The sequence below is a fragment of the Procambarus clarkii genome, chromosome 8 (genome assembly GCF_040958095.1).
Source record: "Procambarus clarkii isolate CNS0578487 chromosome 8, FALCON_Pclarkii_2.0, whole genome shotgun sequence".
Taxonomy (NCBI): domain Eukaryota; kingdom Metazoa; phylum Arthropoda; class Malacostraca; order Decapoda; family Cambaridae; genus Procambarus; species Procambarus clarkii.
The window spans coordinates 50,810,210-50,836,019 of record NC_091157.1 but is presented as its reverse complement, the minus strand read 5'-3'; the positions used below and the strand labels follow the sequence as shown (position 1 = coordinate 50,836,019).

At 37.9% G+C, this 25,810-nt stretch overlaps 1 protein-coding gene across 1 annotated transcript in view; it reads right to left on the bottom strand.

Moving 5' to 3' along the window:
- Positions 1 to 3,004: 3,004 nt before the first annotated feature.
- Positions 3,005 to 25,810, bottom strand: part of LOC123759701 (probable cytochrome P450 CYP44) — a 32,296-nt gene continuing 9,490 nt past the window's right edge. Inside the window, exons 3-12 of the mRNA XM_045744935.2 lie at positions 25,161 to 25,299; positions 24,404 to 24,632; positions 21,564 to 21,754; positions 16,865 to 16,968; positions 16,377 to 16,471; positions 14,244 to 14,418; positions 11,955 to 12,121; positions 10,067 to 10,145; positions 8,802 to 8,964; positions 3,005 to 8,674 (exon numbers count right to left, since the gene is read on the bottom strand). Coding sequence (XP_045600891.1) covers positions 8,517 to 8,674; positions 8,802 to 8,964; positions 10,067 to 10,145; positions 11,955 to 12,121; positions 14,244 to 14,418; positions 16,377 to 16,471; positions 16,865 to 16,968; positions 21,564 to 21,754; positions 24,404 to 24,632; positions 25,161 to 25,299 — 1,500 coding nt within the window. The 3' untranslated portion in view covers positions 3,005 to 8,516. The remainder of the gene's footprint in view (positions 8,675 to 8,801; positions 8,965 to 10,066; positions 10,146 to 11,954; positions 12,122 to 14,243; positions 14,419 to 16,376; positions 16,472 to 16,864; positions 16,969 to 21,563; positions 21,755 to 24,403; positions 24,633 to 25,160; positions 25,300 to 25,810) is intronic.

Genomic DNA, 25,810 nt, shown 5'->3' with positions numbered 1-25,810 from the left:
TTACAGCCTGGTTGATCAGGTATCCATCCTTAGGAGGTGCTTATGCCGTTCTCTCTTGAACACTGTACCTAAAGCCACTAATACGCATAGCGTTTTGGGCAAGGTGTGGGGGAAAAAACACTGACTAAAACGTAATACTAATTGAGATTAAAGTATAAATCGTGTTGAAAAAAAGGAAAAAATAATTGATAATAAATCAATATGTTTGTTGACCAAACATCAATAATAATGATGTTTGGTCAACTAACATTATTATTATATGTAATAATTTTATGAGTGCTTATTATAATTTACCGAGAAGCATCAAGATTTCTCCTAAGCGCTAACCTTTAACAGGACGCACTGTAGAATGGTTTAAATCATGGGTAGAAACATTAGTTAACACAGAACGGAGACATATTATAACTTTTTGTTAACTATTTTCAGTAAAGAGAACATTCATCTGTCAACAGCTATCATCTTCGCTGACGACTTCACTACAATCTTAATTATTAAGCCTTAAAATAATCAAAAATATTAAAATAAGGAACCATAGGTGGTAGCTATGTATACCATAGGTGAACTAAATCTTAATTAATAATTTTAATAATAATAATAATAATAATAATAATAATAATAATAATAATAATAATTATTATTATTATTATTCATTATTTAACTTTATCGTCAACTAGATTTTCTTTATTTTCTCGGATTTTTTTAACAGGCTTAGGTATACACAGCAATATGCTGCTACCGTATTCTATATGAAAGATTACACAGTGTAGATTAAAAACTAGCTATAAGGTATGTGGTGATACAAGGTACATATAATTAATTGTGTCGGGGGGACAGGAAGACAGAGTGTATTCAACCACGTTAGGCTTACATCGAAGTACTCCCCCCCCCCAGGGCTGGACGGTAGAGCGACGGTCTCGCTTCATGCAGGTCAGCGTTCAATCCCCGACCGCCCAAGTGGTTGGGCACCATTCCTTCCCTCCGTCCCATCCCAAATCCTTATCCTGAACTCCTTCCCAGGGCTATATAGTCGTAACGGCTTGGCACTTTCTCCTGATAATTCTCTCCCCCCCCCCCCCCCCAGCCGATTTACTGACCCTCCCCAGATTGCAACCCCCCAACAGGCAGACAAACTGCTGAGTATCTACTCACTGCTAGGTGAACAGGACATTAGGTGAAAAGAAATATGCCTAATTATTTCTGTCCCGCCCGGGATTCTTGACTGTGCATCGAGAACAAACCCGACTGTACTACCGGGATCCTAGCAGGGCACAAGGTGCACGTGGTGGCACAGTAAATGTGGAGGTAACTCGGCACGGTTACTTTACTCTAGTAATGAGTACATACAGGGTACATATGAAAGCACAGGGTGCACATGGTGGTACAGAGTAAATGTGCTGGGAGTATTGGACCCAATATCCATCTGTGGGTGTTATGGTTCCTATTCCCATCTCCTGGGAGGGTGGGAACCCAATACCCATCCTGTGAACGGTATTGGTCACCATACTCATCCAGTTGGCAGTAGTGTACCCTACCATGTACGTTTTCTATAATATATAATGTACCATTTTCTTTAATTTGTATAGAGCATATTCTCTTGTATATATTATAATTTGGCGCCATTTAAAATACTTACAGGTAATAATTCATAGAATGATTATTATAATTTACTGAGAACTACCAAGGTTTCTCAAAACTAAACTGAGCCTTCAATAGGATGTAGCTGATCCATGATATTGGAATAGGATGGAAAATATTACACAAATTTCTCCTTCAGAAACTTGTGTAAGGAATCATTCTGAACCTTATACACTTCTTATATCAGACCAATACTCGATTATGAGACTCCAGCCTGGAGTCCACATCTAGTCAAACACAAACTGAAGTCAGAAATGGTTGAGAGGCATGCCCCCCAGGCTAGTCCACAAGCTGAGCTACGAAGGTTTTCTGGAACTGAATCTCACGACACTGGACGACAGAGTTAGGGGGAAGACATGATCACTACCCATAAAATTCCCAGAGGAATTGACAGGGTAGATGACTGTTTAACACGGGTGGGACACAAACAAGGGGACACAAGTGGAAAGCTAGTACCCAAATGAGCCACAGGGATGTTAGAAAGAGCTTTTTTCAGTGTTAGTAGTTAACAGATAGAATGCATTAGGCAGTGATGTGGTGGAGGCTGACTCCATACACAGCTTAAAATGTAGATATGATAAGAGCCCAGTAGGCTCAAGAATTCATAAACCAGTTGATTGACAGTTGAGAATACGGTTTACAGTCAACATGGCGTAGTGGTAAGAAGCTCACCTGGAGTTTCGTGAACACTTTGGCCTGGGTTCATATCCTGGCCAGTGAAGATTTACTGGGTGCAAATCCTTAACTGAAGCCTCTGTTTACCCAACAATAAAATGGGTACCTGGTTGTTAAACGATTTGGTGGGATCATATGCTGGGGAATATTACGATTAAGGACTTGCCCCGAAACACTATGCATGCTGGTGGCTGAACAAGAACGTAAGAACTGTTGTATATATAAGTAAATATTAAACAAAATAAAGGAAGGTGGGACCAAAGAAACAAAGCTCAACCCCCATAAGCACAACTAGTACACCAAAAATGGGAGTGGAAAATTAAAATTATCGATCAAATTTCATCAGACTATTCTGCTGTCCACGGTGTTGGGATAAGTACTATGGGATGTACCGTGGTATGTGAGGATGGGTTGGTGCCTGGTGATACCTAATAATTGAAAATCTACCACAGGGAAACTGTGAACATTAGCAGCATAAGAACTATGAGCATTATGTTACATAAGTACTATGGTATCCCAAGGACAGGTTACATCATAAGTTTGTAGTGGTGGACATTTTCAATACAGCCATAACTATTAAAACTAACAAATTTGATGCCTCTGAATGTGGATTCAGATTTTCTACTGCACACCAACTGAAAGATAAATAGCTTTTAATGTCTGGGATGAAAGGACTATGAATAAAACCCAAAAGGTTACCACAAACTACAGCAAGTGTATGGAATTTATTTGTACCTTCTCATGGGTAACATGCAAACCGTTTCATTTTTTCCTTTATATATGCATATAAAACCTAAAAGATGGCTCACAAATGCTAAACAAATTTTTGTTTCCAAATAACATTCCGTAAAGGGTCATGCCCTTGGTGAAAACACTAATGCATAATTACTGATGCTAATTTTATCTCATTCTATAGCTCAAGCTTTGTACCCTTATACTGTATCTTTTACATTCAAATATAGCTGCCTTTGGTGTGAAGATGGGTTGGATTTCTATAGATGCCCGACTGAAGAGCTAAAGTGCTCATCTTGTGTCATCCAGCTAGATATTGTTCTGATACTTAGTCTCATACTTGGCTTACAGCTATAAAGTGAAGTGCCGTCTTCACACTTCTCTTCACGTATAACGTGAATACATTATCAATAAAATACTGTTTTCTCATTAACCCCCAGTCACTATGAGGGTTAATAGTGTTAATACTGTGACAAGCATAAAACAGTTTATACACTTTTACCAAAATTACATCTCTGTTAAACCTAAAAGTTTGTTAGAAAGGAATTTTTAGGCTGTATGAACTAATACAAATTTGTTTACAAATAAGTGTTAGAACATCAAGAAAAAGAATAACCAGCAAAGTTCTCCACTAATAGATACTCTCATCAAATGAAGGCAAACTTAGGTTACTGTCACATTTGCTTTGTAAATTTACAAATGCTAGTTATATTATGACTTAAATGGATGATTAAATTTGAAGTTCAAAACCAAGCACTGTAATTTACAACATTTACTGCCATGATATTGTATTTGATTTTGTTCTTTATTTACTGTACTGATATAAAAAAATCAGAATGATTAGTTAAATCTCATTTTTATATGTGCAATAACTCTAATCTGAATTAGAAAATCCACCGGTGCTGTAAGGAGATGCGAACCTGTGACTTGGCTTACACAGCATTGTCAGCCATATACACCAGACATTGTTGCACTCACGGAGACAAAACTTGAAGATGTAATTTTAAATGAGGTCATATTCCCGAGGGGCTACTCAATTTGGAGACGGGACAGAAAAATTAGGAAAGGCGGTGGCGTTGCTGTGCTGGTAAAAGAACACCTAAAGGTGAAGGAAATAATGACTGCCAATCCACAAGAAGTTGACATAATAGCACTAGAGATCTGCTATGAGGATGATAAACTAATGATGATAAATGCATATAGTCCACCACCAAGCAGCACATGGTCAAAGGAGGAGCTAGATAGTAAACGTGAAGGTCTTATAACAATAATGAGAGAGATTATAGCGAGAGCGGATAACGATAGATCACGACTGTTGATAGTTGGTGACTTCAACTTGAAATCCATAGACTGGGAAGCATATGAAGCTAAAACAGAAGATTTTTGGACCTGTAAATTTGTAGACCTCATCCTGGAAACATTCTTGTATCAACATGTTAAACAAGCTACGAGGATGAGGGAAGGGGACGTTCCCTCCATGCTAGATTTGATATTTACCAGGAAGGAGGAAGAGATATTTGACATTCAGTACCTTCCTCCCTTGGGTAAAAGTGACCATGTCTTTTTGGGAATAAAGTATGCAATGCGTTATAAGCTGGAAGAAAATAAGGAGGTTGAAGTAGTTGAAAAACCAGACTTCAGGAGAGGACATTATGGTGACCTTAGAAATTTTTTTAGTGAGTATAATTGGACAGACTTGATGCTAGGCAAGGAAGTGAATGAGATGTATGGCAAGTTTTGTGAAATATATGATAAAGGCACAAAAAAATTTATACCAAAACAGAGATGCAGAACTAGGAAACAGGATTGGTTCAATAGAAATTGCGAGAGGGCTAGAGACCGAAAGACACAAAAATGGAATCAATACAGGAAGAGGCCGAACCCCCAAACATACCAGCGATACAAAGATGCGAGAAACAACTACACGGCAGTGAGGAGAGAGGCAGAAAGAAATTTTGAAAAAGGGATTGCGGACAAATGTAAAACAGAACCAGGTCTATTCTATAAATTCATAAACAACAAATTGCAGGTAAAGGATAATATTCAGAGGTTGAAAATGGGAAATAGATTCACGGAAGATGAAAAGGAAATGTGTGAAACACTAAACGAAAAGTTCGAAAGTGTGTTTGTACAAAATGAAATCTTTAGGGAACCAGATACAATAAGAATTCCAGAGAACAACATAGAACACATAGAGGTGTCTAGAGACGAAGTGGAAAAAATGCTCAAGGAGCTCGGTAAGAACAAAGCAGCTGGCCCAGATGGCGTTTCACCATGGGTTCTGAGAGAATGTGCATCTGAGCTCAGCATTCCACTTCACCTGATCTTTCAGGCATCCCTGTGTACAGGAATCGTAGCAGACGGGTGGAAACAGGCTAACATAGTTCCAATCTACAAAAGTGGCAGCAGGGAAGACCCCCTCAATTATAGACCTGTATCATTGACAAGTGTAATAGTGAAAGTATTGGAAAAACTAATCAAAACTAAATGGGTAGAACACCTAGAGAGAAATGATATAATATCAGACAGACAGTATGGTTTTCGATCTGGAAGATCCTGTGTATCGAATTTACTCAGTTTCTATGATCGAGCCACAGAGATATTACAGGAAAGAGATGGTTGGGTTGACTGCATCTATCTGGACCTAAAAAAGGCTTTCGACAGAGTTCCACATAAGAGGTTGTTCTGGAAACTGGAAAATATTGGAGGGGTGACAGGTAAGCTTCTAACATGGATGATAAATTTTCTGACTGATAGAAAAATGAGGGCAGTAATCAGAGGCAATGTATCGGAATGGAGAAATGTCACAAGTGGAGTACCACAGGGTTCAGTTCTTGCACCAGTGATGTTTATTGTGTACATAAATGATCTACCAGTTGGTATACAGAATTATATGAACATGTTTGCTGATGATGCTAAGATAATAGGAAGGATAAGAAATTTAGATGACTGTCATGCCCTTCAAAAAGACCTGGACAAAATAAGTATATGGAGCACCACTTGGCAAATGGAATTTAATGTTAATAAATGTCATGTTATGGAATGTGGAATAGGAGAACATAGACCCCACACAACCTATATATTATGTGAGAAATCTTTAAAGAATTCTGATAAAGAAAGAGATCTAGGAGTGGTTCTAGATAGAAAACTATCACCTGAGGACCACATAAAGAATATTGTGCAAGGAGCCTATGCTATGCTTTCTAACTTCAGAATTGCATTTAAATACATGGATGGCGATATACTAAAGAAATTGTTCATGACTTTTGTTAGGCCAAAGCTAGAATATGCAGCTGTTGTGTGGTGCCCATATCTTAAGAAGCACATCAACAAACTGGAAAAGGTGCAAAGACATGCTACTAAGTGGCTCCCAGAACTGAAGGGCAAGAGCTACGAGGAGAGGTTAGAAGCATTAAATATGCCAAAACTAGAAGACAGAAGAAAAAGAGGTGATATGATCACTACATACAAAATAGTAACAGGAATTGATAAAATCGACAGGGAAGACTTCCTGAGACCTGGAATTTCAAGAACAAGAGGTCATAGATTTAAACTAGCTAAACACAGATGCCGAAGAAATATAAGAAAATTCACCTTCGCAAATAGAGTGGTAGACGGTTGGAACAAGTTAAGTGAGAAGGTGGTGGAGGCCAAGACCGTCAGTAGTTTCAAAGCGTTATATGACAAAGAGTGCTGGGAAGACGGGACACCACGAGCGTAGCTCTCATCCTGTAACTACACTTAGGTAATTACACTTAGGTAATTACACTATGGCATTGTCAGCCATATACACTATCACTGACTTGTCAGTGGTAGTGTATATCCACTACCAACCAAGTCAGTGGTGGTGGTAGTATGTCTGGCAATGCCTTGGTCGAGGGTTCGTGTCACCTTACAGCCCCGGTAGATTTTCTCACTGATGTATATCACATTACATGTAGTGTGATTTTTCTGTGTGTAAATAATCTGAATGATCATATAGTTGCATTGCTTTTCTGCATACGTATGTTGTATAAATTACTACCACCTCACTAAGCGCTTATCTGGCAAGTGTCTTATACGATACAATTGTTGTGGGCCTTGAACTAGAAAATTTTTCCCCATGCCTTTTTTTAGAACATACATATATGGTAAATATTGTACTCTTTTACTGATAGAAATAACTTTTCAGCATCAACAAAAAATGACTAAGGTAAAGGTGCACATTTGCCCTACAATAAGTACTGGGAATACCAATGGACAATCAATGCAGAAGTAACTTAATAATAATATAATGAAAACTGTTCATTTAACTCCAAAGCAAAAAATTCAAAACAAGAAACAAAATCTTTTACAAAAGAAGCATTATTGCCTAAACAGCGACACCTCCAAAATCGAAATCATATTACCTGTATACCAGATCCAAATTAGGAACATGAGAAATATGAATTTTTTGTGAATACAGATTGTTTCAAGAATGATATGAACCAAAATCGGGTTCATATTATATACACGTATGGCTTTGTTGCTGTTGATGCTTCCCTTTCACAGTACATACTTAAATGCTCTGACCTTCTTAACAAAAGTAATCCGACTAGGTTTTCTCCTGTTGCTTTTTCCTACCCTACTCTTTGGGAGCCGGTCGGCGAGCAGACAGCACACTGGACTTGTGATCCTGTGGTCCCAGGTTCGATCCCAGGCGCCGGCGAGAAAAAATGGGCAGAGTTTCTTTCACCCTATGCCCCTGTTACGAAGCAGTAAAATAGGTACCTGGGTGTTAGTCAGCTGTCACGGGCTGCTTCCTGGGGGTGGAGGCCTGGTCAAGGACCGGGCCGTGGAGACGCTAAAGCCCCGAAATCATCTCAAGATAGCCTCAAGATACCCCCTTTTCTTATTCTTACCTTCCTCTTTTTTCTTAAATTCACTCAATTCTTACTCTACTCTTACAGTCAATTTTTACCTTCATCCTATTCTTACCTTTCTCTTACCTACTCCTCACCTCACTCACATTATTTTTGCTTGTTCCTTCCTCTCTTCCATATACCATACGTGACACTTTGCATAACTCAAGCAAATAGTAAATGTCATAATCAGCTCTTGTACTAAAGGTCAACACTTACTTATGAATTGTAGCACCACTAAATTTCAGTCATATCACAGATATACTACTGAATAACATTCAGGAATCTCTCATTTAGACTAATCATTCTAATATATACCGTATATATAAATTGTAGCTTTAAACAAAATTCTGCCAATAATAGGGACCACTAACTGATTTTTGTTGACTATAACCAATCAAATATTGTATGGTTATTGTATATAAAACTAGAACCAGCCACCAGAAAAGATCATAGCTTGATAAAATGGGAGAATTCTCACTCTTATTATAAAATTATTACCTGGCGTTAAGCCACTGTCTTGACTATTTTTTGCAAAGAAATTGTTTACATACACATGGATACTCACACTGGGGTACAGTATATAAATTTTCCTTATTTCCTTAGAATAAACTGTAGAGGCAGTGGAATCTTAGGCCTCAGTAACATGCTCCAGTTTTGTTGTGGTGGACTGCTGTCTGTTGCTACCAAATGAAACTTGAGCAGCAATCGACACAAACCAATGTACAAATCCTGCTCTGCAAATCTGCGACCTGTAAGGCAATAAATGACACAAAGATAAGCCGTGAAAGTTGAATATATATATATTAATTTTCTATTCCAAACAGTGTAAGGAAACTTTAACCTAACATTTGTATAAGTTAACAAACAAGTACAAACCTGCACACATCCGAGTGCCAATACTGAATGGGTTAAGGATGTAGGGATCAACATTCAAACTTCCAGATGAATCTCGCAGCCAGCGCTCGGGACGCAGTATGTTTGGGTCTTTGAAGTAATCATTACATTGTAACCACACATAAGCATTCAAGTCAATGTAAGTCTGAAAAACAGTAGAGAGAAATAATTATAGGATTACTTTGTTAATAATAAAAAATATAAACTAAAAAAAAAAAGCACTGAATGTGATGAAACACCTGTTTCTGATAGAGCCCCAGTGACTCCCTGAAGCTATCTTGCCGAGATTTCTCCCCCACTACTCAATCACAGCAGTCGCAGGAGTCCTGCTCAGCCTACCAGGGCTAGAACCTGGATCCCTTAGAAGCACAGAAAGCAGGGGACTATTATTGTCACCCCTTACAGGGAAAGCATCCAGAAAACAGTAAAGCTTTACAAATAACTTCAAGGTTATTGTAGATCAAAGCACCGAGTAGATCTGATTGTCTTGTACCCTCTATTTTGCTTAATTTATTCATTTCTACCATGCCTAAGTAGTACCTGGAACTCATTACTGTTAAACCATGTTATTTTCAACTGCCCAATCAAAGACTATTAATATTGGCTTGTAGTTTTTAGTGTCTTTTATTGAAGTAATTTTCAGGCTGATCTGTAAAAGATGATATGAAGCTGTAACTTGTATTTTTGTCTATACAGTATCTAAAATAAGAAGAAAAAGCAGTGGTGCAAGGACTGCACCCTGGGGTACAAAGTTGAAAGGTTCTTAAATCAAATGGATACTGCACATCCTGCACATGAACCACGTGGAGAACCAAATCGTGAACGTTCAGGAGCAGAGCAACAGTCTCTAGCTCCAAAGGAAGGTAGGACTGAAGCAAATCCCACTCAAAATACATCAGAGTAACCTCTATTTGATACATCAAATATAAGTTATTTGTATTTGTTATTGATGTATTTTGATATAGCATGATAGCTTCATGGAGCCACTAAGGGGACTCCTCTTAAAAAATACAACCTTCCTAATGCAAAATATACTAACAAACGATATAATATAACTCAGGTACTGGGAGCTTCTTTGATAGTCCACTGCTGAGCTTTGTGCTCATTATATATCCATGAGGACATTTGTAATATTCAAGGTACAAAAAATGACCATGGTTATGAATTTTAAACTAGAAAATAAAGTAATGTTTGGCATATCAAATTCAAACTAAACAATCTTTAAATATAATACAATTCCGACTTACCCCAGCAGGCACATGATACCCACTTAAAACCATATCCTTCTGCGGAAGACGTTGAACAGATTCACCAATTGGATAAAATCTGAAAAGGTTGTTAAATCTGTCGGAGCAATGCAATATACAAAATGGTTGTAAAAATAAAACTTTTAGAAATAGCTTAGAAATAAATAATTTATTTAAAAATAAATTTAGAAATAGAAAATAGGTGAAGCTTTACACACAACTGGAGGGTTCAAAAACTGCCGAACAACTTTACAAACGATTCAAACACAACCATGATTTACTCAAACTAGCTTGAAACTCATTAGCCCCAATTGCCACCACAAGGCAGCCCAACCTCTGCCCGAACTTGGACTCCCTTGGTCAGTTCTGGAGCTGAAAAACAACTCGTTGACAGTCCTAGAAGGGAATTACGGAGCCACTGGGAATCTACCAAAAAGAGATGCATCATTACAGTCAATGCTGGAGTTTCTGAGGAGCTCCCTTGTGGCTTCCTGAAGCCAACCACAGAGAATGACAATAGAATTTACCAGGGAAGGTGAGGAGAGGCAGCAGGCTACAGGAAGAAGAGAAACTAGGCTGGGAGACACAGCCCAAACCAACACAAGACCAACTAGGATCAGAAGCATTAAATACCAGGGGCCAGATTCACGAAGCAGTTACGCAAGCACTTACAAACCTAGTCCATCTTTTCTCAATCTTTGGCAGCTTTGTTTACAATTATTAAACAGTTAATGAGCTCTGAAGCACCAGGAGGCTGTTTATAACAATAACAACAGTTGATTGGCAAGTTTTCAAGCTTGTAAACTGTTTAATAAATGTAACCAAAGCCGTCAAAGATTGAGGAATGATGTACACGTTCGTAAGTGCTTGCGTAACTGCTTCGTGAATCTGACCCCAGGCCTCCAAAACTCTTGTTAGAACACCAAAACCCTCAAGCCCAAATATCAACCCAGGATATGTTGGAGAAGACTGTAGTTAAAGCTGTGTAAAGTATTTGCAAACATCAATGAGCCTAAGCGTGGACTCCTGGCTGGCTAGACTTAATAACACTGAAGACAACCTGAGACATTCAAACCTTGGAACAGGGGACCAAGGAAAGAGGGCCAGCCGAATAAGTTATTTCTGGGAGGAAAATGTAATCTATCCTAATAGGCCAGATGAATCTCTAAAGTATCAGACAATGACATGAGGAACTAGAAATCAGTTATATTTACCAAAAAGTAAAAATGACCAAGCACCTACAATACATTGATCCAGACCAGGAGGCAAAGACAACAACTGGGAACCTAAACTAGCCAGTCATCAAGGGTGCCCAAGACACTGATCCCCATGAGCTAAAGCTACCAAAAAGCCACAGGCAAGTCCGGAAAAGATTTTGAAAGTCAAATTCAACTTCAAAAGGAATAGCATGAGAATGGTAGGAATTCTGTATAGTTTGTGATTGCCAGGAGCTGGAGCACAGACTGGGAGTCAGCAGCAGGAAAATTTAAATACTGTACAGTTATAAAAAATACCATTACAAAAATGTATCTCTGAATTTTGAATTTAAACAAGTGAGTGAAATATAAGGAAAATATTAAAATCTGTATTCTTTGTTTGCATGAAATACTTTAGTTTCGTGTGTGATCAAACTTTAGCCAACAAACATATACTCAGTATTTTTTATGATATTTTATATAATTTTACTTACATTTATTGTTTTATAGTTTTCCCTTCTTCAGAATTTTGTACAATACATTCTTAAAATAATTCATTGTTTACCACTTCAAAAAGTATCTGGCACTGTCCAAGATTTCTCCCACAATTGCAGGTACAACAAGGGTTATATAGTAGTAATACAATTACACACAAAATGCTGATTAAGTAAACTGAAGTATCTCAAACTTACCTGAATACCTCCTTAACAAATGCCCTCAGATAAGGTAGTTTGTTGACGATTTGTACCGTTATTGGAGCATTTGGGTCAACGTGTGTTCTAATTTCTTGATAGAGCCGATCTTGAATACTTGGATTTAATGCTAAACAGTGAAGATTGCCAAGTAACGTTGGAGCCGTCTGAAATAATCCTCATAAGTATTGTACTGTATATTATTGATGCACATTACTCAAATATTTCTCTTAACTCACTCTCATTGGAGCATAAGTTACTATCGTATCCACTTTTAATTCAAGAGATAGGCAGCCAGTGTACATTACTGTATATACATGTTAGGCTTATATAAAGATCTACCTCAGTGTCAAATTATTGACCCTCCCTAGGATGCAACCCCACAACAAGGTGACTAACTCTTGGGGACCCATTTACTGCTAGGTGAACAGGTGCAATAGTTGATAGGAAATGCACCCAACCATTTCTGTCACGCCCAGGATTCAAACCCAGAATTCCTGATTGAGAGTCGAGAATGAACCCAAATGTACTATCGGAACCCTCGTAGGAACTTTAAAGAAGAATACAGTACCAATATTGATTGCTCTTGGCTATTCTAATTTCTTTGCATCTGTAACACAGATGACCGTCAAAAACACCGAAATGAAAGCAAAAGACAAGAAATATTAAAGTACTTTAATATAATACTGTAATACAGTACAACAGTACTGTATAGTATTACAATATTTATTACAATTATTTCACTCATCTTTAAACCATCCTTATTATGCAAGGTTTAGAGAATTAGATATAGACAATGAGCTGTATTAGAAGTTGTAGAACTGAGAAATACAACTGTGTTATAGTGTATCACAATGATGATCAAATTCTGTGCAAAATGTGGGTCATTCTCAATGCTTAACCCTGTTTCAAATAAAGCTCATTAGACAGGTCAATATACCATCAAAGCCCCAACAAAAAGTCTAACAAAAGCTCTGTCAATGGTTTTTGGCCCAACTGGGTGCAGTGAATGGCACAACTAAAGTTAACCAAAATGTGGTATGCAACAATAATGCTCTAAATAATACACAATACATACATTAACCATATGTTCAAAAAGTTTACAGATGCAACCCAATTAGAACAATGGTGCAAAATGGAAGGTGGCTTGTGTACCGGTTTCTCACTGTTAAGAACAAATGTTTTGAACCAGTCCTCAGGGCAGATTTCACTACCCCATATGTAGTCATCAATACAGTATGCAATAAATACTTAAAGATGTACAAAGGGAAATAATGGCCGAGCCATCCTACACCAGGTGCCATGGAATTTTAGAGGGACAACGAGAATTGTAGTTCAGAAAGAGTGAAGAGATTATTGTAGGGGAGCTGAAGGCGAGTGCAACAATCCAAGGGGAGAGATTTAATATAGGACTTACGGGTAAGAAAGGCAGGAGGGAGAGGAGAACAAGAGCTTTGTTAAGAAGTGCAAACCTAGTTCATTTACGACTAACACTAGATCAGTAATAACAGGCTTCTGGTGGTGTTTCCTGGCTGTTCACTTACAGCAGCAACACAAGCACAGTCCAAACTCTAACAAGGAATACACACCTCCATGTGCCAGAGGCACAATATAGGAAAATATAGGGCAGGAGGAGGGTGAAAGACTGGAGGACATTCTGTGCATGGAATAGCTTCAAGGGGTGGCAAAAAGTCTATCCTATCAAATCACCACGGGAGAACAGAGGGATGGGAGAAGAGACGGGTAAAAGATGGAAAAATGGTTACCGTTATGGAGATTGTCAAAAACCAGTCAGGGCTATGTAATGTTGATGGTACTGCCTCCTCATATTATAATGAGCAAATTCCATGGTGGTGGCTTCAATTAAAATTGCCACTCTCCCTTACCCAAGACTATTTGAGAAGTTCCTTGCCATAGTGAGGGACAATGTCAACAGTGTGTGATGGGTGCACCGAGTCCTGGGTGGACTATATAAGTCCTGGTAGGGGTCTCCCCTACTAAAAGTGATCTTTTAATCCTCATTTTATCATCCTTTGTACAATACTCTTAAGTATTACAATGCTGATATTATGTATTACTTCAGGTACCCCTTCACCAGTGCTGATTCTTTTCTTTGGACACACACTGCAGTGTTTACTGGAGACCTGCTCCGATTTATCCACCTCCACCGTGTTCTCTTAATAATTAACATTTCATTATTTTGTATCTTCAGTTTACCCTTATTTTGTTTGTTTTTTCATTATTATTATTATTATTTTAACTTATACTTTTTCTTTTATAAGAACTTACTGTGGAGAGCCCATCGGAGAAAAGAGATAAAGTGATGGTGATGATATCCTTCTCGGACAGTTCCTTGCGGGACATGAGGTAGGTGAGGAAGTTGAATTGGCCATCCTTTAGTTTATTATCTTTCATAAGAGCCTTGATTTCATCCATGGCATCTCTGATGAACTTAATTGATACTCTACAATGTCAATATAAAACATTATTAGAAAGAAACATGAAAAATCTTCATAAATTTGTTAACTTATAACAAGCTAATTTCTGTATGAGAGAGACCTGCGCTTCCTACACGTAGATGTCGTGCCAGCCTCATTTTTTCAAGAGACAGCTGTTGTTTCAGACGTTCCCTGTTAGTACTCCTCAATACAACCTGTCATCCAAAAATAATAGTACCAACAGCTACTGTGGAATAGATAGTAGAACAAAACAGTGACTTTTGAACCCCCCTTCCCCCTCCCCTCCCAAAAGTCTATGTTTTGTACTACTATATTTAAGTTTATAGAAGACCCAAGCAAGAAGGCAACAACCAAATTTTTCCTAGGCCTAGTATAGAACTGTACATACATATGTATTAGGATTAAGACTGCATAAGTTAGGCCTAAGCATATTAGGTTTAAGGTTACTTTTTAGCTCTAACAATACAAAGCTATCATTTTTGGAGGTACAACAGTCAATAATTTTTTTTTACATTCCAACCACATATAAAATGCAGTCAAATCACAATATAGAAAGGAAAACCAATATAAAAGATTTGGGAATAATCATGTCAGAAGACCTTACTCTGCACATGGAAATAACTCCTCACGAGACCAGGAGGCATGGCAGGAAGATCAAAATTGCCTGGTTGAAAAGCAAAGGTGCAATAGGTATGCTAGGAGACAATTCTGCCAACATTAACCCTTAAATTGTTCTTGTAGCTCACAAGTAGGCACATTATAACAACCCTATCACACAAGTGATAAGGGGCAGGTGCGCTGATTGCTCGTGGGAGATTTAATGTGCCCTATAATATTCAAAGGTACTAAAGATTCTATATAGACATCCTTCAACACTAGAGATTTCTGGCAATCATCTGCCACAGTGGAAAAAATTCTGAAAGCCTTAGCTTCCTTTCTGGGAATTAGTAAAAAAATTGGCACCATGTCAGGTGCATCACGCTCCATTAACTGACACCCACGCTAGGAGCCACTGACACCATGCAAAATTTCAAGGACTTTTATGGACTTGCTAGTTATTAATGATGAGGATGATAATACTGTAGTTAACTAGAAAATTAACAAAATTTGATGCTTTCAAAATTTCTTTGCATCACTACGGCCAAACTAAAATTATAAGAATTTTTCCCCATCAGAAAAATAACTTGATAAACACCTCCAAAGGATAACTGATCACCTTGGCTGTGACTTGTACATCAGACTGTGAGCAGTAAAGTCTAACAGTCTGGTTAACCAAACTACCAACCAAGAAGCCTGATCAGAGACCAGGCCACAGGGACACTGAACCCTGGAACCAGTCCAAGGTACACATAAGGTAGGTAGTAGATATAGATTCTATTATTTTTGGAAGCTGGATTGCACTATTGTACTTAAGAACATATTATGAACATGGGTAGCATGCTTCAAAAGTCGAGTAATGTAAGGGTATTAAGTCTTTGCCTTTCAGGTTCATTCCTTTAAATGCTCGAGACACCAGAAATTCCCACACCCAACTGCCAAGACTAATATTAGCTGTTACATTAGCTCCATAGCACACTCTTCTTTGATCAAAATATTCTGGGTATATCCAAATTCCAGAATCTTATTCTATAAGCTTTTTTTTACAGATATTAAGATAGAATGCAACTTAAGAGCAGTATAAACAAGAAATTCTGTAATGAATATTTTCCAAGCACTTTACATGCTATATCAACTTCTCAACCTCCATTTTTTTAAGCTATACACTTGTGTTCCTAAGAAGGCTTCTATGCAAAACTAAATTGCATTTTATAAATTTTCCTTAATTTCATAAACCTCCAACTTTATACTGTATATAAATCATAAAACATGTATATAATTAAAGTATTATCATACATTACATTTAGATTAACCGATATGAAAAGGGATGTAATTAAAATAATATAACTTAGAATTCCTATCTTACCCATAGAAGAAATCTTCAAGGGCGTGAAGCCTTTTGTACTTTGGAGTTTTGAAGTAGCGATACAGTCGCAGTGAAAACTTAAGCTCCGCTGACAACTGAAACATACATTAAGTAGTTTATTAATAATCTAGCAATACAATAACTACTTAAGCTACAATATACTGCAATAAGTTATCAACACAACACACTGAAATTACCATTTATTTCAAAGAGGAAACATGACAAGCTGCTTTAAGAGCCATTTACAGCCATTTCTACCAACTAGTAATTAAAAAAAGTTTAATTTAGTAAAAACAGATGCTAGGAATATCTGGTTTAAGGCCAGGTTCTGGCTCCAGTCTCCAGTAGAAAATACAACCTCCAAACTTATGTTACTCATATGCGTGGAGCTATCTCAGTGCAGCTAGCTTCAGTGAGCCACCATTCTGTCCCTCCAAACAAAAAAATTATGAAAAAAGCACAAGAGAAAAGCATAAAAAAAGCCATACCTGAAATATTTTAATATTTGCCTCCACTAGTTTTTGTGCCAAGTCTTCTTTCTCACCACCATTGAAGCAACCAAGAGATTTTTCAAAACAGCACATTCCTGCAGCTGGTTTTAAAAGGAAATAATAAATCAAACCTTTAATGAGAGTAAACTAAAAAGCCTTAAAAAGTAAAATTATAAGTCAATATTTTTACCAGTGCAAAACATTCAGCAAAACCTTTGCAAACTGTTATTATAATGGCCTTCCAAGAAACAAATGGTCATTCTCTTGGACAAATCTATATTTAAAATTACTATTTCTGAAAATAGAAGCTATAATAGTGTTTACTGTAATGAAGTAATTTTTTTCTGAGTTAGCTCGAATTAGCTCAATTATCCTCAATTAGCTCTCCCATAGTTTATGTCAACAGCACAAAGACAAAATGAACAGACCAGACTTCTGATGACTACATCGACCAACTGAGAATAGGCATCTTTTTCAATTGTATCTCACCCCACCCCAATGGAGCAAGGACTACCATGTAGTCCTTGTACTACTATGAAAATATCGAGAGAGGAATCCAAAACACTTGTCCTCCCTTCAAGCAATGTTTGGCAATATTGAATAATCATAAACTATGAACTAGCCAAACAGCCACAAACTGACTACCCCAAGTTATGAGCAGGTGGCAGCCTGAACCTTTAACCGCTGAAAGGCAAATAGGACAACAAGGATGAAGCTAGAACAAAATGGCAATGCAAACCACAGAAACTATTCCAAACACCCAAGACAACAAATTAAACAGAACAGGTTGGTTCCTTTAGCCATCCTCCAGCAACAATTGAACAGAACAAGAGCAGCGCGTGCATGCGTGCGTGTGTGTGTGTGTGTGTGTGTGTGCGCGTGTGCGTGTGTGAACATAATAAAAACAATAGCCACCCAGAAGTACATGAAATATAGTGTATTAACTCAAATTACAGATGCATGCTAATGCTATGAAGCCCCCTCAGATTTCTAAGGGTTCTCTGTACAAACAGAGAAAGCCAAGAAAGTACAGATCCAGGTGAAGAAAGGCTGCATCAGGTGAATGATGTACCCATTCACCATGAATAATAAGAAAAGTGGAATGCACCATGAAATAAGGAACTAGAGAAATAACAATCATGCATTAAAAAACACATTCACCTGAAACCAGGTGGCTATGCCTGACAGTAGGAAGCATCATACACCACATCACATCTGCACTATATGCTAAACTGACCTGACAGACACCGAGGCCAGCAAAGTGTGATGAAACCACACTTCCTTGGCTCCATTGAGCTTACTGCACTTGCACTCCAAATTTGTAATCAATATGTTAGACTCCAGTAACTATCTCAACACTCCAGGTGCAAGGATCAATATCTTTCTGCCACTATTGAGATGAACCATCCTAAAAGTCAAAAGGAAGTCTCAAGACTACTTAACTCCACCAAGAAATGTTTGAATTACCAAACAAACCTCTGAAATGCAGAAAAACCTCGCCACCCAAGTCCCGCCATTGCTACCAGGTGATGGTCCGGTTCACATGTGGCTGGAGCAGGGAGCTACTGAGGTGCTGCGTATAATTTCTTTGTACTTGACACTGTATTTCTGGGTTAAACCTCCTCAGTAACTTCCATGTACTTATTCACTAATGCCTCAGAAAAGAAATTTCTGCAGGGATCCACCTCAACAAATAAGACACAAGACATGTGATATATGATCCCAAGAGGACCTTAAGTGAAATACTGTATTGCCAACAAAAAAAGGGGTGGGAGAAAGCTGCCAACACATAATTCAACTTCTAGAAACCCAAGGTCTTGATACTGAATTAAAAGTGAGTAAGAAAGACTTCAAGGCTGCACAAGAACGAGGTGACTGTACAAGACATTAGATGGCAATCTACCAACAGCCACAGAAAAAAACCACCATTGACCTAGGAGAGACTAAGCAGAATGAAGAGTTGACAGAAGCTCTTCATTCTCCAGCCCCCCCCCCCCACCACTACCTCCATGAAGCACAACACAAATAGGACTACATTCCAAGCAGAAGTGAACAGGTCCAGCTGCGGTGACTGAGCAGCTCGTATCCGAAGCTAGATCATTAACCATCCACTCTGTTGAAAACAGACAAAACACAGAAAGACCCTCTGAAAACATTCAACAAGCCCCAGATATTAACTAAATGGAGAACTAAACCATAAAAGCTCAGAAGCCAGGCTACTCACAGAGTTCAGAGCTACACGAGAAGAGACGAACTAGAAACAGACAGCAATGATAGATTGACATGCATCCACCATTTCCTAACATTATACAACAGCTCAGAGCAAATAAAGTAGCTTTCAAGGGCTAAAATATTGCACCCCCACAAAAATTTTACATTAAAAACTGGACCAATAACATGCTAGTCCAATGACTGCGAACAGCAGAAAGCGTGCCATATCCTAAAGATAAAAGTGGGTTGTCTGACAGCAAAATGGGTTGGAACCTTGAACCTTAGTGAAGACAAAGACATGGGTCCAAACTCATAAGAGGATAGATCCATCTTTGATGCACTGTCCCAATTCCAGAGCAAGAAGCCGATGATGCAGCCAGGGCAAAATGAGACAAAGGACATCTGCAAAGAACGGCACATCTGCCAGGCCTTTTGGTATGCAGAAACGCACCCATGGGAAGTAAGAGGAATCTAGCTCAAACAGGAATGGAAGGTACAAAAAATCTTTCAAGTGGAGCAATGACCCTCAGCACCAGGGACCAAGGACCAAGAAGCATTAAAGGGCACCCAAGAACCCACCTCCGGCATCCATCTGACCCCCCAAAGTCACATCAACTGAACCGAACATTCCAGCCTCCAGTTGACATCTCAGTGAGATACGTACTGAATTAGAAAAGGCATCATCCACAGAATGTGACCCTGTCCCCCCTCAGAAAAACAAGAAATTCAAGAGTCAAACAAACCAAAACAATGCTGTGTTACTGCGGATTACTACTTCATCAACTTGTAAGAGGAAATAAAGCCCAAGCTGATGGCATGGGTAATATATTGCTATTATCTTTTATTTATTTATTTATGCATATACAAGAATGTACATAAGGAATGTGAGGATACAATTATGGTAATTACAGTCTTGTAAAGCCACTAGCACGCGCAGCGTTTCGGGCAGGTCCTTAATCTAAGAAAATTTTAAGGAGGTAAATACTTGCAAAATTTATAGACAAAAAAATGATAACAGATTACATGGAATGAAAAAAAAAAAAAAGATGAGAGAAAATTATAGGTACAGTATATTAAAGCACATAGGTTGCTATGATTGATTGCAATGACAGCTTAAAATGGTAGTTGACAACAAATTGGTAGGCACAATACAGCAGAAACAATATAAGATTGATTGCAATGACAGCTTGAATGGTAGTTGACAAAAATTGGTAGTCACAATACAGCATATGGCTAGCACATAAAAGAAGACAGCAATGAACACAATGATAAGGTTGTTTGATATTACATAAAAATTAGGAGATTGGGTACCACTAGGTACAGAGCAAATTAAAGCTCAGTGTAGGAAACTAAATAGATGAAGTTAGGTACTTTTTGGTTTTGCTTTTAAATAAGGCAAAAGTTTTACAGTTTTTCAATTCACTAGGGAGTGAGTTCCATAGACTAGGTCCCTTAATTTGCATAGAGTGTTTACACAGATTAAGTTTGACCCTGGGGATATCAAAGAGATATTTATTTCTGGTGTGGTGATAATGGGTCCTATTACATCTGTCCAGGGAGAGTTTCAGAGCATGGTTTGCATTTAAGAACAGGGTTTTGTAAATGTAGTTGACACAAGAGAATGTGTGGAGGGAGTTAATATTTAGCAAGTTTAGAGATTTAAACAAGGGAGCTGAGTGTTGTCTGAAAGCAGAGTTAGTTATTATTCTGATAGCAGATTTTTGCTGTGTGATGATGGGCTTAAGGTGGTTTGCAGTGGTAGACCCCCATGCACAGATACCATAATTAAGATAGGGGTAGATTAGTGCATAATATAGTGAGAGGAGAGCAGAGTTAGGAACATAATATCTGATTTTGGAGAGTATACCAACTGTCTTAGAGACTTTCTTAGTTATGTGTTGAATGTGGGTGCTGAAGTTGAGTCTCTTGTCTAGGAATAGGCCAAGAAACTTGCCATCATTTTTATTACTGATGTTAATGTTGTCTATCTGTAGCTGAATTGCATTTGATGATTTGTTTCCAAATAAGATGTAGTAAGTCTTTTCGATGTTTATTGTTAGTTTGTTCGTTGACATCCATAAGTGGACTTTTTTTAATTCATTATTCACAACATTATTTAGTGTATGTGGGTTGAGGTTTGAGTAGATAAGGGTAGTATCGTCAGCAAACAATATAGGTTTGAGAATATTAGAGACATTAGGCAGATCGTTTATATATATAAGAAATAGAAGAGGTCCTAAGATGCTGCCCTGTGGCACTCCAACGGTAATTGGTAGAGTGGAAGAAGTTGTATCATTGATGGTTACATATTGGTGTCTGTCACTAAGATAGGATCGGATGTAGTCAAGGGCAAGGCCTCGGATTCCATAATGCTGGAATATCACTATAGAAAGATGAATAGTGACATGATGAATCGAATTATTCAACAAACTAACATGAAGATTAACATCAATTGCATACCTTCCAAAACTATTAAATTACTTACATTCAAGAATCCATTTAGCAACAAAGTAGTGCAATTTAGAACTAAAATTTGTATCATTTATCTCAAGTGCTAGTTTATCTACAGCACTTTTGGCCACATTATCCTGTAGAGGATAATAGTAGCTAACTTCTCGAGGACGCAGCATCATTTGCTGCACAGCATGCCGCAGTTTGTACCATTCCTCACCATTCCTGCAATATATACAATGACTGGCATTATAAATATCATAAAAGGTAATGAAGAGATAATTTGCCTTTCTTTGTAGTATGACTTTTATAACTGATCTGAAATATATTTACAACTTATTATTTATCTAAAAAAAAATTTGTTAGTCCTTTAAAAGCCAAATTTTTAATTTGCTGATTATTATATTTAAACACAAAACCTCAAACAATGGGTACTTTCCTGCATGACCCTTAAAAGTAAAATTTGAAAACCTGGCATTGAATATAATGAAATAATAATAATAATAATAATAATAATAATAATTTTTATTTAGGTAAGGTACATAAAGAGATTTTACAAAGTTTGTTGGCTTTATAGATAGAGCTAGTACATACAATGCCTAAATGACCCCTTTGTGGAGAAGCCTCAGTGGCTCCCTGAAGCTATCCTGCTCAGACTGCTCTATACTAAAAGGTCATATCAGTTATGGAAATTCTGTTTGGCTTACTGGGCATCAGAGCCAGAACCTGGGCCCGCCCCCCAGAGGCACAGGGAGTGAGTAACAATTTGCCACCAGAAAAATACTCAAAAAAAGTTTAACAGAGAACCGAGGTTCGCAGAAAATGAAGCCTCGAAAAGAATCAAACAACTCTGAAAGCTATTTACACAGAACAAGGTCACATCATTTGCATTCTTCTGTTTGGCCTACCAAGGACCAGACAGAGCCAGAACCTAGCCCCCCAATGAAGCATTACAAACAACTGCTGGGTTAAATAGCTCTGAAGCCTCAAAAACTGCCAAATGAACTACCTGAAGCAATGTAAACAAACAATAGAATCTCTTGAAACTAGCTCAAACTTGCAAGAACCAATCCACTACCACCAGGGAGCCCCAGAGCCTGAGCCCTCCCCGACCTCTCCCAGATCAGTCCTGTCACTGATGTGCTTGGCTCCACTCATCCACCGTAGTGCTGTTGTCAGCCATCCTTGGACCTTGTCCTGTGGTAGCCATTTGCTTATTTATTGTTCCAATTTTAATATTTGCTTCACAAGTGTGTTTTTACTCCCACCTTGTGTGGATTTGGCTCATTTTGCTCCTGGAGTTACATACATTTATGGTTACTTCCCTGGCATTGCCCTTGCACTGACAGATATTTCTCTAGTGCGTTCGAGAATTTGCATTTTCATGGTCAGGTCACCAGAGTGGAGCGCCTTACCTCAGGGGGTTAAAGGGTATTTTGTCCCATCTGTTTAGACTTCTGGTTGGGGGCAAAGATTTGGGTTGGTTTAGGTGCATTGGGGTACATGCACTTGTTTTATATAAGCATGCCACAGTCAACCATCACATCTGGCCAGGTATTTAGTCAATGTCCCTAGTCCTCTTCAATCTTGTGTTGCCCTGGGTCATGTTTCTCAACAGTTGGTCTCTTCTTCGAATAATTTAACCTGCATTAAACGTAATGAAATGCCTCTTTCTGGTAAAGCCCCAGTAGCTCCCTCTCTCCCTTCCATGTTCATCAGTTCACTGGAGTGTTTAATCTACTCAATAACCAAGATTCGAGCCAATGGAGAACCGAGCTCTGGGCTGCCTGGTGGTGGCATTCGGTACCAACAGGGAAGGAGATTTACTACATGAGCTTTAGAGGTGGGATACCCTAAGCACAAACAGCTTGAAGTAAACAGTTTCCAAAGTCCGCATGACAAATAGGCTCGTAAAGAACTGAATAGTATTGCATTGATAAGGGAGCTGGCAGCCTTTGAGTACTGCCACTTGGCGGTTGCCAGCTGTAACTAGGGGAGTTCAAACTGACTACTGTGTGGATCTTTTGTAGAGTAGTTTGCTCTTCTCTCTTTTTTTCTGTGAATATTCAGTTGCCTACTTGTTTCGCTTACTTTCTGAAGGTTTCCTTTGGAGGGTGATCACAAAGGATCACTGTGGTTGTGGCAATGCCTGGATCGCTGTCGCAAGGAATCACAGGAAGAGGCTCCCTGTGCCTCTATGAGTGGTCCAAATTCTGGCTGTGGTCTTCTGTAGGCTATTAAGGAATCCTGTAGCTGATGTGACTCATAAGTGTGAAGCTACCTCTGTGTTGTTTGCCTCAGTGCTAGAAATGTGTTATGGTTACTAAGTATATGGTAAGGCTGTATCTAAGCTTTGTGCTTGGGGGGATCACAAGGGAGTCCACCCATAATTATAACAAATAAGAATTTTAATTGGTAGGAACTTGACAAACAGAAATTGAGAAGCAAGTATACACTATACACCTGCATACACCCTATTTCTATCACTTGTCTGCCTGACTGTAGGTTGTGAGTCTTAGGACATGAAGGACATAGTTCAGAAAGGAGAAGTTTTCTGCTACCAAATACTTCAATTTTCCTATAACAATGGTTGTCAGGATCACACTTTGAACCTTTATTCATAAACTACACTGTAATCCACTTTTAAATATTTGTTTCCACTAGCTTATACGCCATAAGCCTAGTCTACAACTGCAATATGCAGCAATTAACAAAATAATGTTTGGATACTCTTTATACACTAAGTACAGTATCCCAAATAAAGTGAGATATGAATAATGAATCACCTAGACCAACAGACCTACAGCAACACAGATTATTAACAAGTTCTGTCTTTAATAGAATGCCATTCACCTTCAAATCATTTTTACTTACAAGTTCCCAAGGCCAAGAGACATCTTTTTCTGCTGGCGATAAAACTGTGTTGTTTCTTGTAATGGTGGAATAAATGGAGTTTTTCCATCATTCTCGTAAACAGCCCGAATATCAGCTGGATCAAATACATGAACCACGACCTGAGAGCCAAAAACTTCCCTCACTATTGGCCCATACTTATGATAAAGGTCACAGACATCTCGATGATAAGTTGGAAGCTTCTTGAGTCCTAGAAAATTAAAATGATTGGAGGTAAAAACTAATAAAACTGATTTTCCACAAACAACACAACTTTGTTTTGCTACTATAGCAGCTAGAACAGAGTACGATCCTCTGAAAGAAATGCTGTTCTAAACCCATTACAGTATCAAAACCCAGAGTACAAGTATTTAGCAGTAAATTATTAGGCAAGTTTCCCTTATAAGTGTGAGTACAGTTTGCAGGTTACAGTACCAGTCACCACGTCATTCCAAATATTAATACCATGCCTAGTCCATGCCTGACGATTACCTTGGAGGTAGGAGACTTATGGGATTGGATGTTGCTAAAGGTCAATTTGTGATCTAGGGGTACCTCAGTGTGCCTCACTAGCTACCCATCTTCGACAATGAGAAACCAGCCAGTTTCACAGTAAAACATTTAAGTAGACTGATGTTCACAACATTTTATAGTAATGTAACCCTTGTACAACCCAAAGGATTGCTGAATTTGTTCTAGTAATAGCCAATTAAATATTAAAACAAATAATAACACTAACCTAATTTGTATGGAAACAATGTGCCTAGGACTGGGAGACTGACAGGGCCAGGAATTGAAGAGAAAGGCTTTGCAGATTTCAAAGACCCTGCTGGTATGCTGGGACTTATATGGCTCATATATCTCACGTATTGGTGTGGCTGAAATAGATATACAGTACTAATATTAGGTAGCGTAGTTTACATTTGGGCAATAAATGTAATTTATTTTAATTCATCATAGCTCTAAATAAACAACGGTTTTCCTTGTCACTTGCAATGCTTATCACTTGATAAAAGTCAAAGACCTGTCTATTTATTTATTTATAATATATATATATATATATCTGTATATTATATATTATATATTTATAATATATATATATATATAATATATATATATATATATATATATATATCTGGTAAGCTTAGCTTTACCTGTTTTTGGTTAATTATATATATATATATATATATATATATATATATATATATATATATATATATATATATATATATATATATATATATATGTCGTACCTAGTAGCCAGAATGCACTTCTCAGCCTACTATGCAAGGCCCGATTTGCCTAATAAGCCAAGTTTTCATTAATTAATTTATTTTCTCTATTTTTTTTCTTATGAAATGATAAAGCTACCCATTTCATTATGTACGA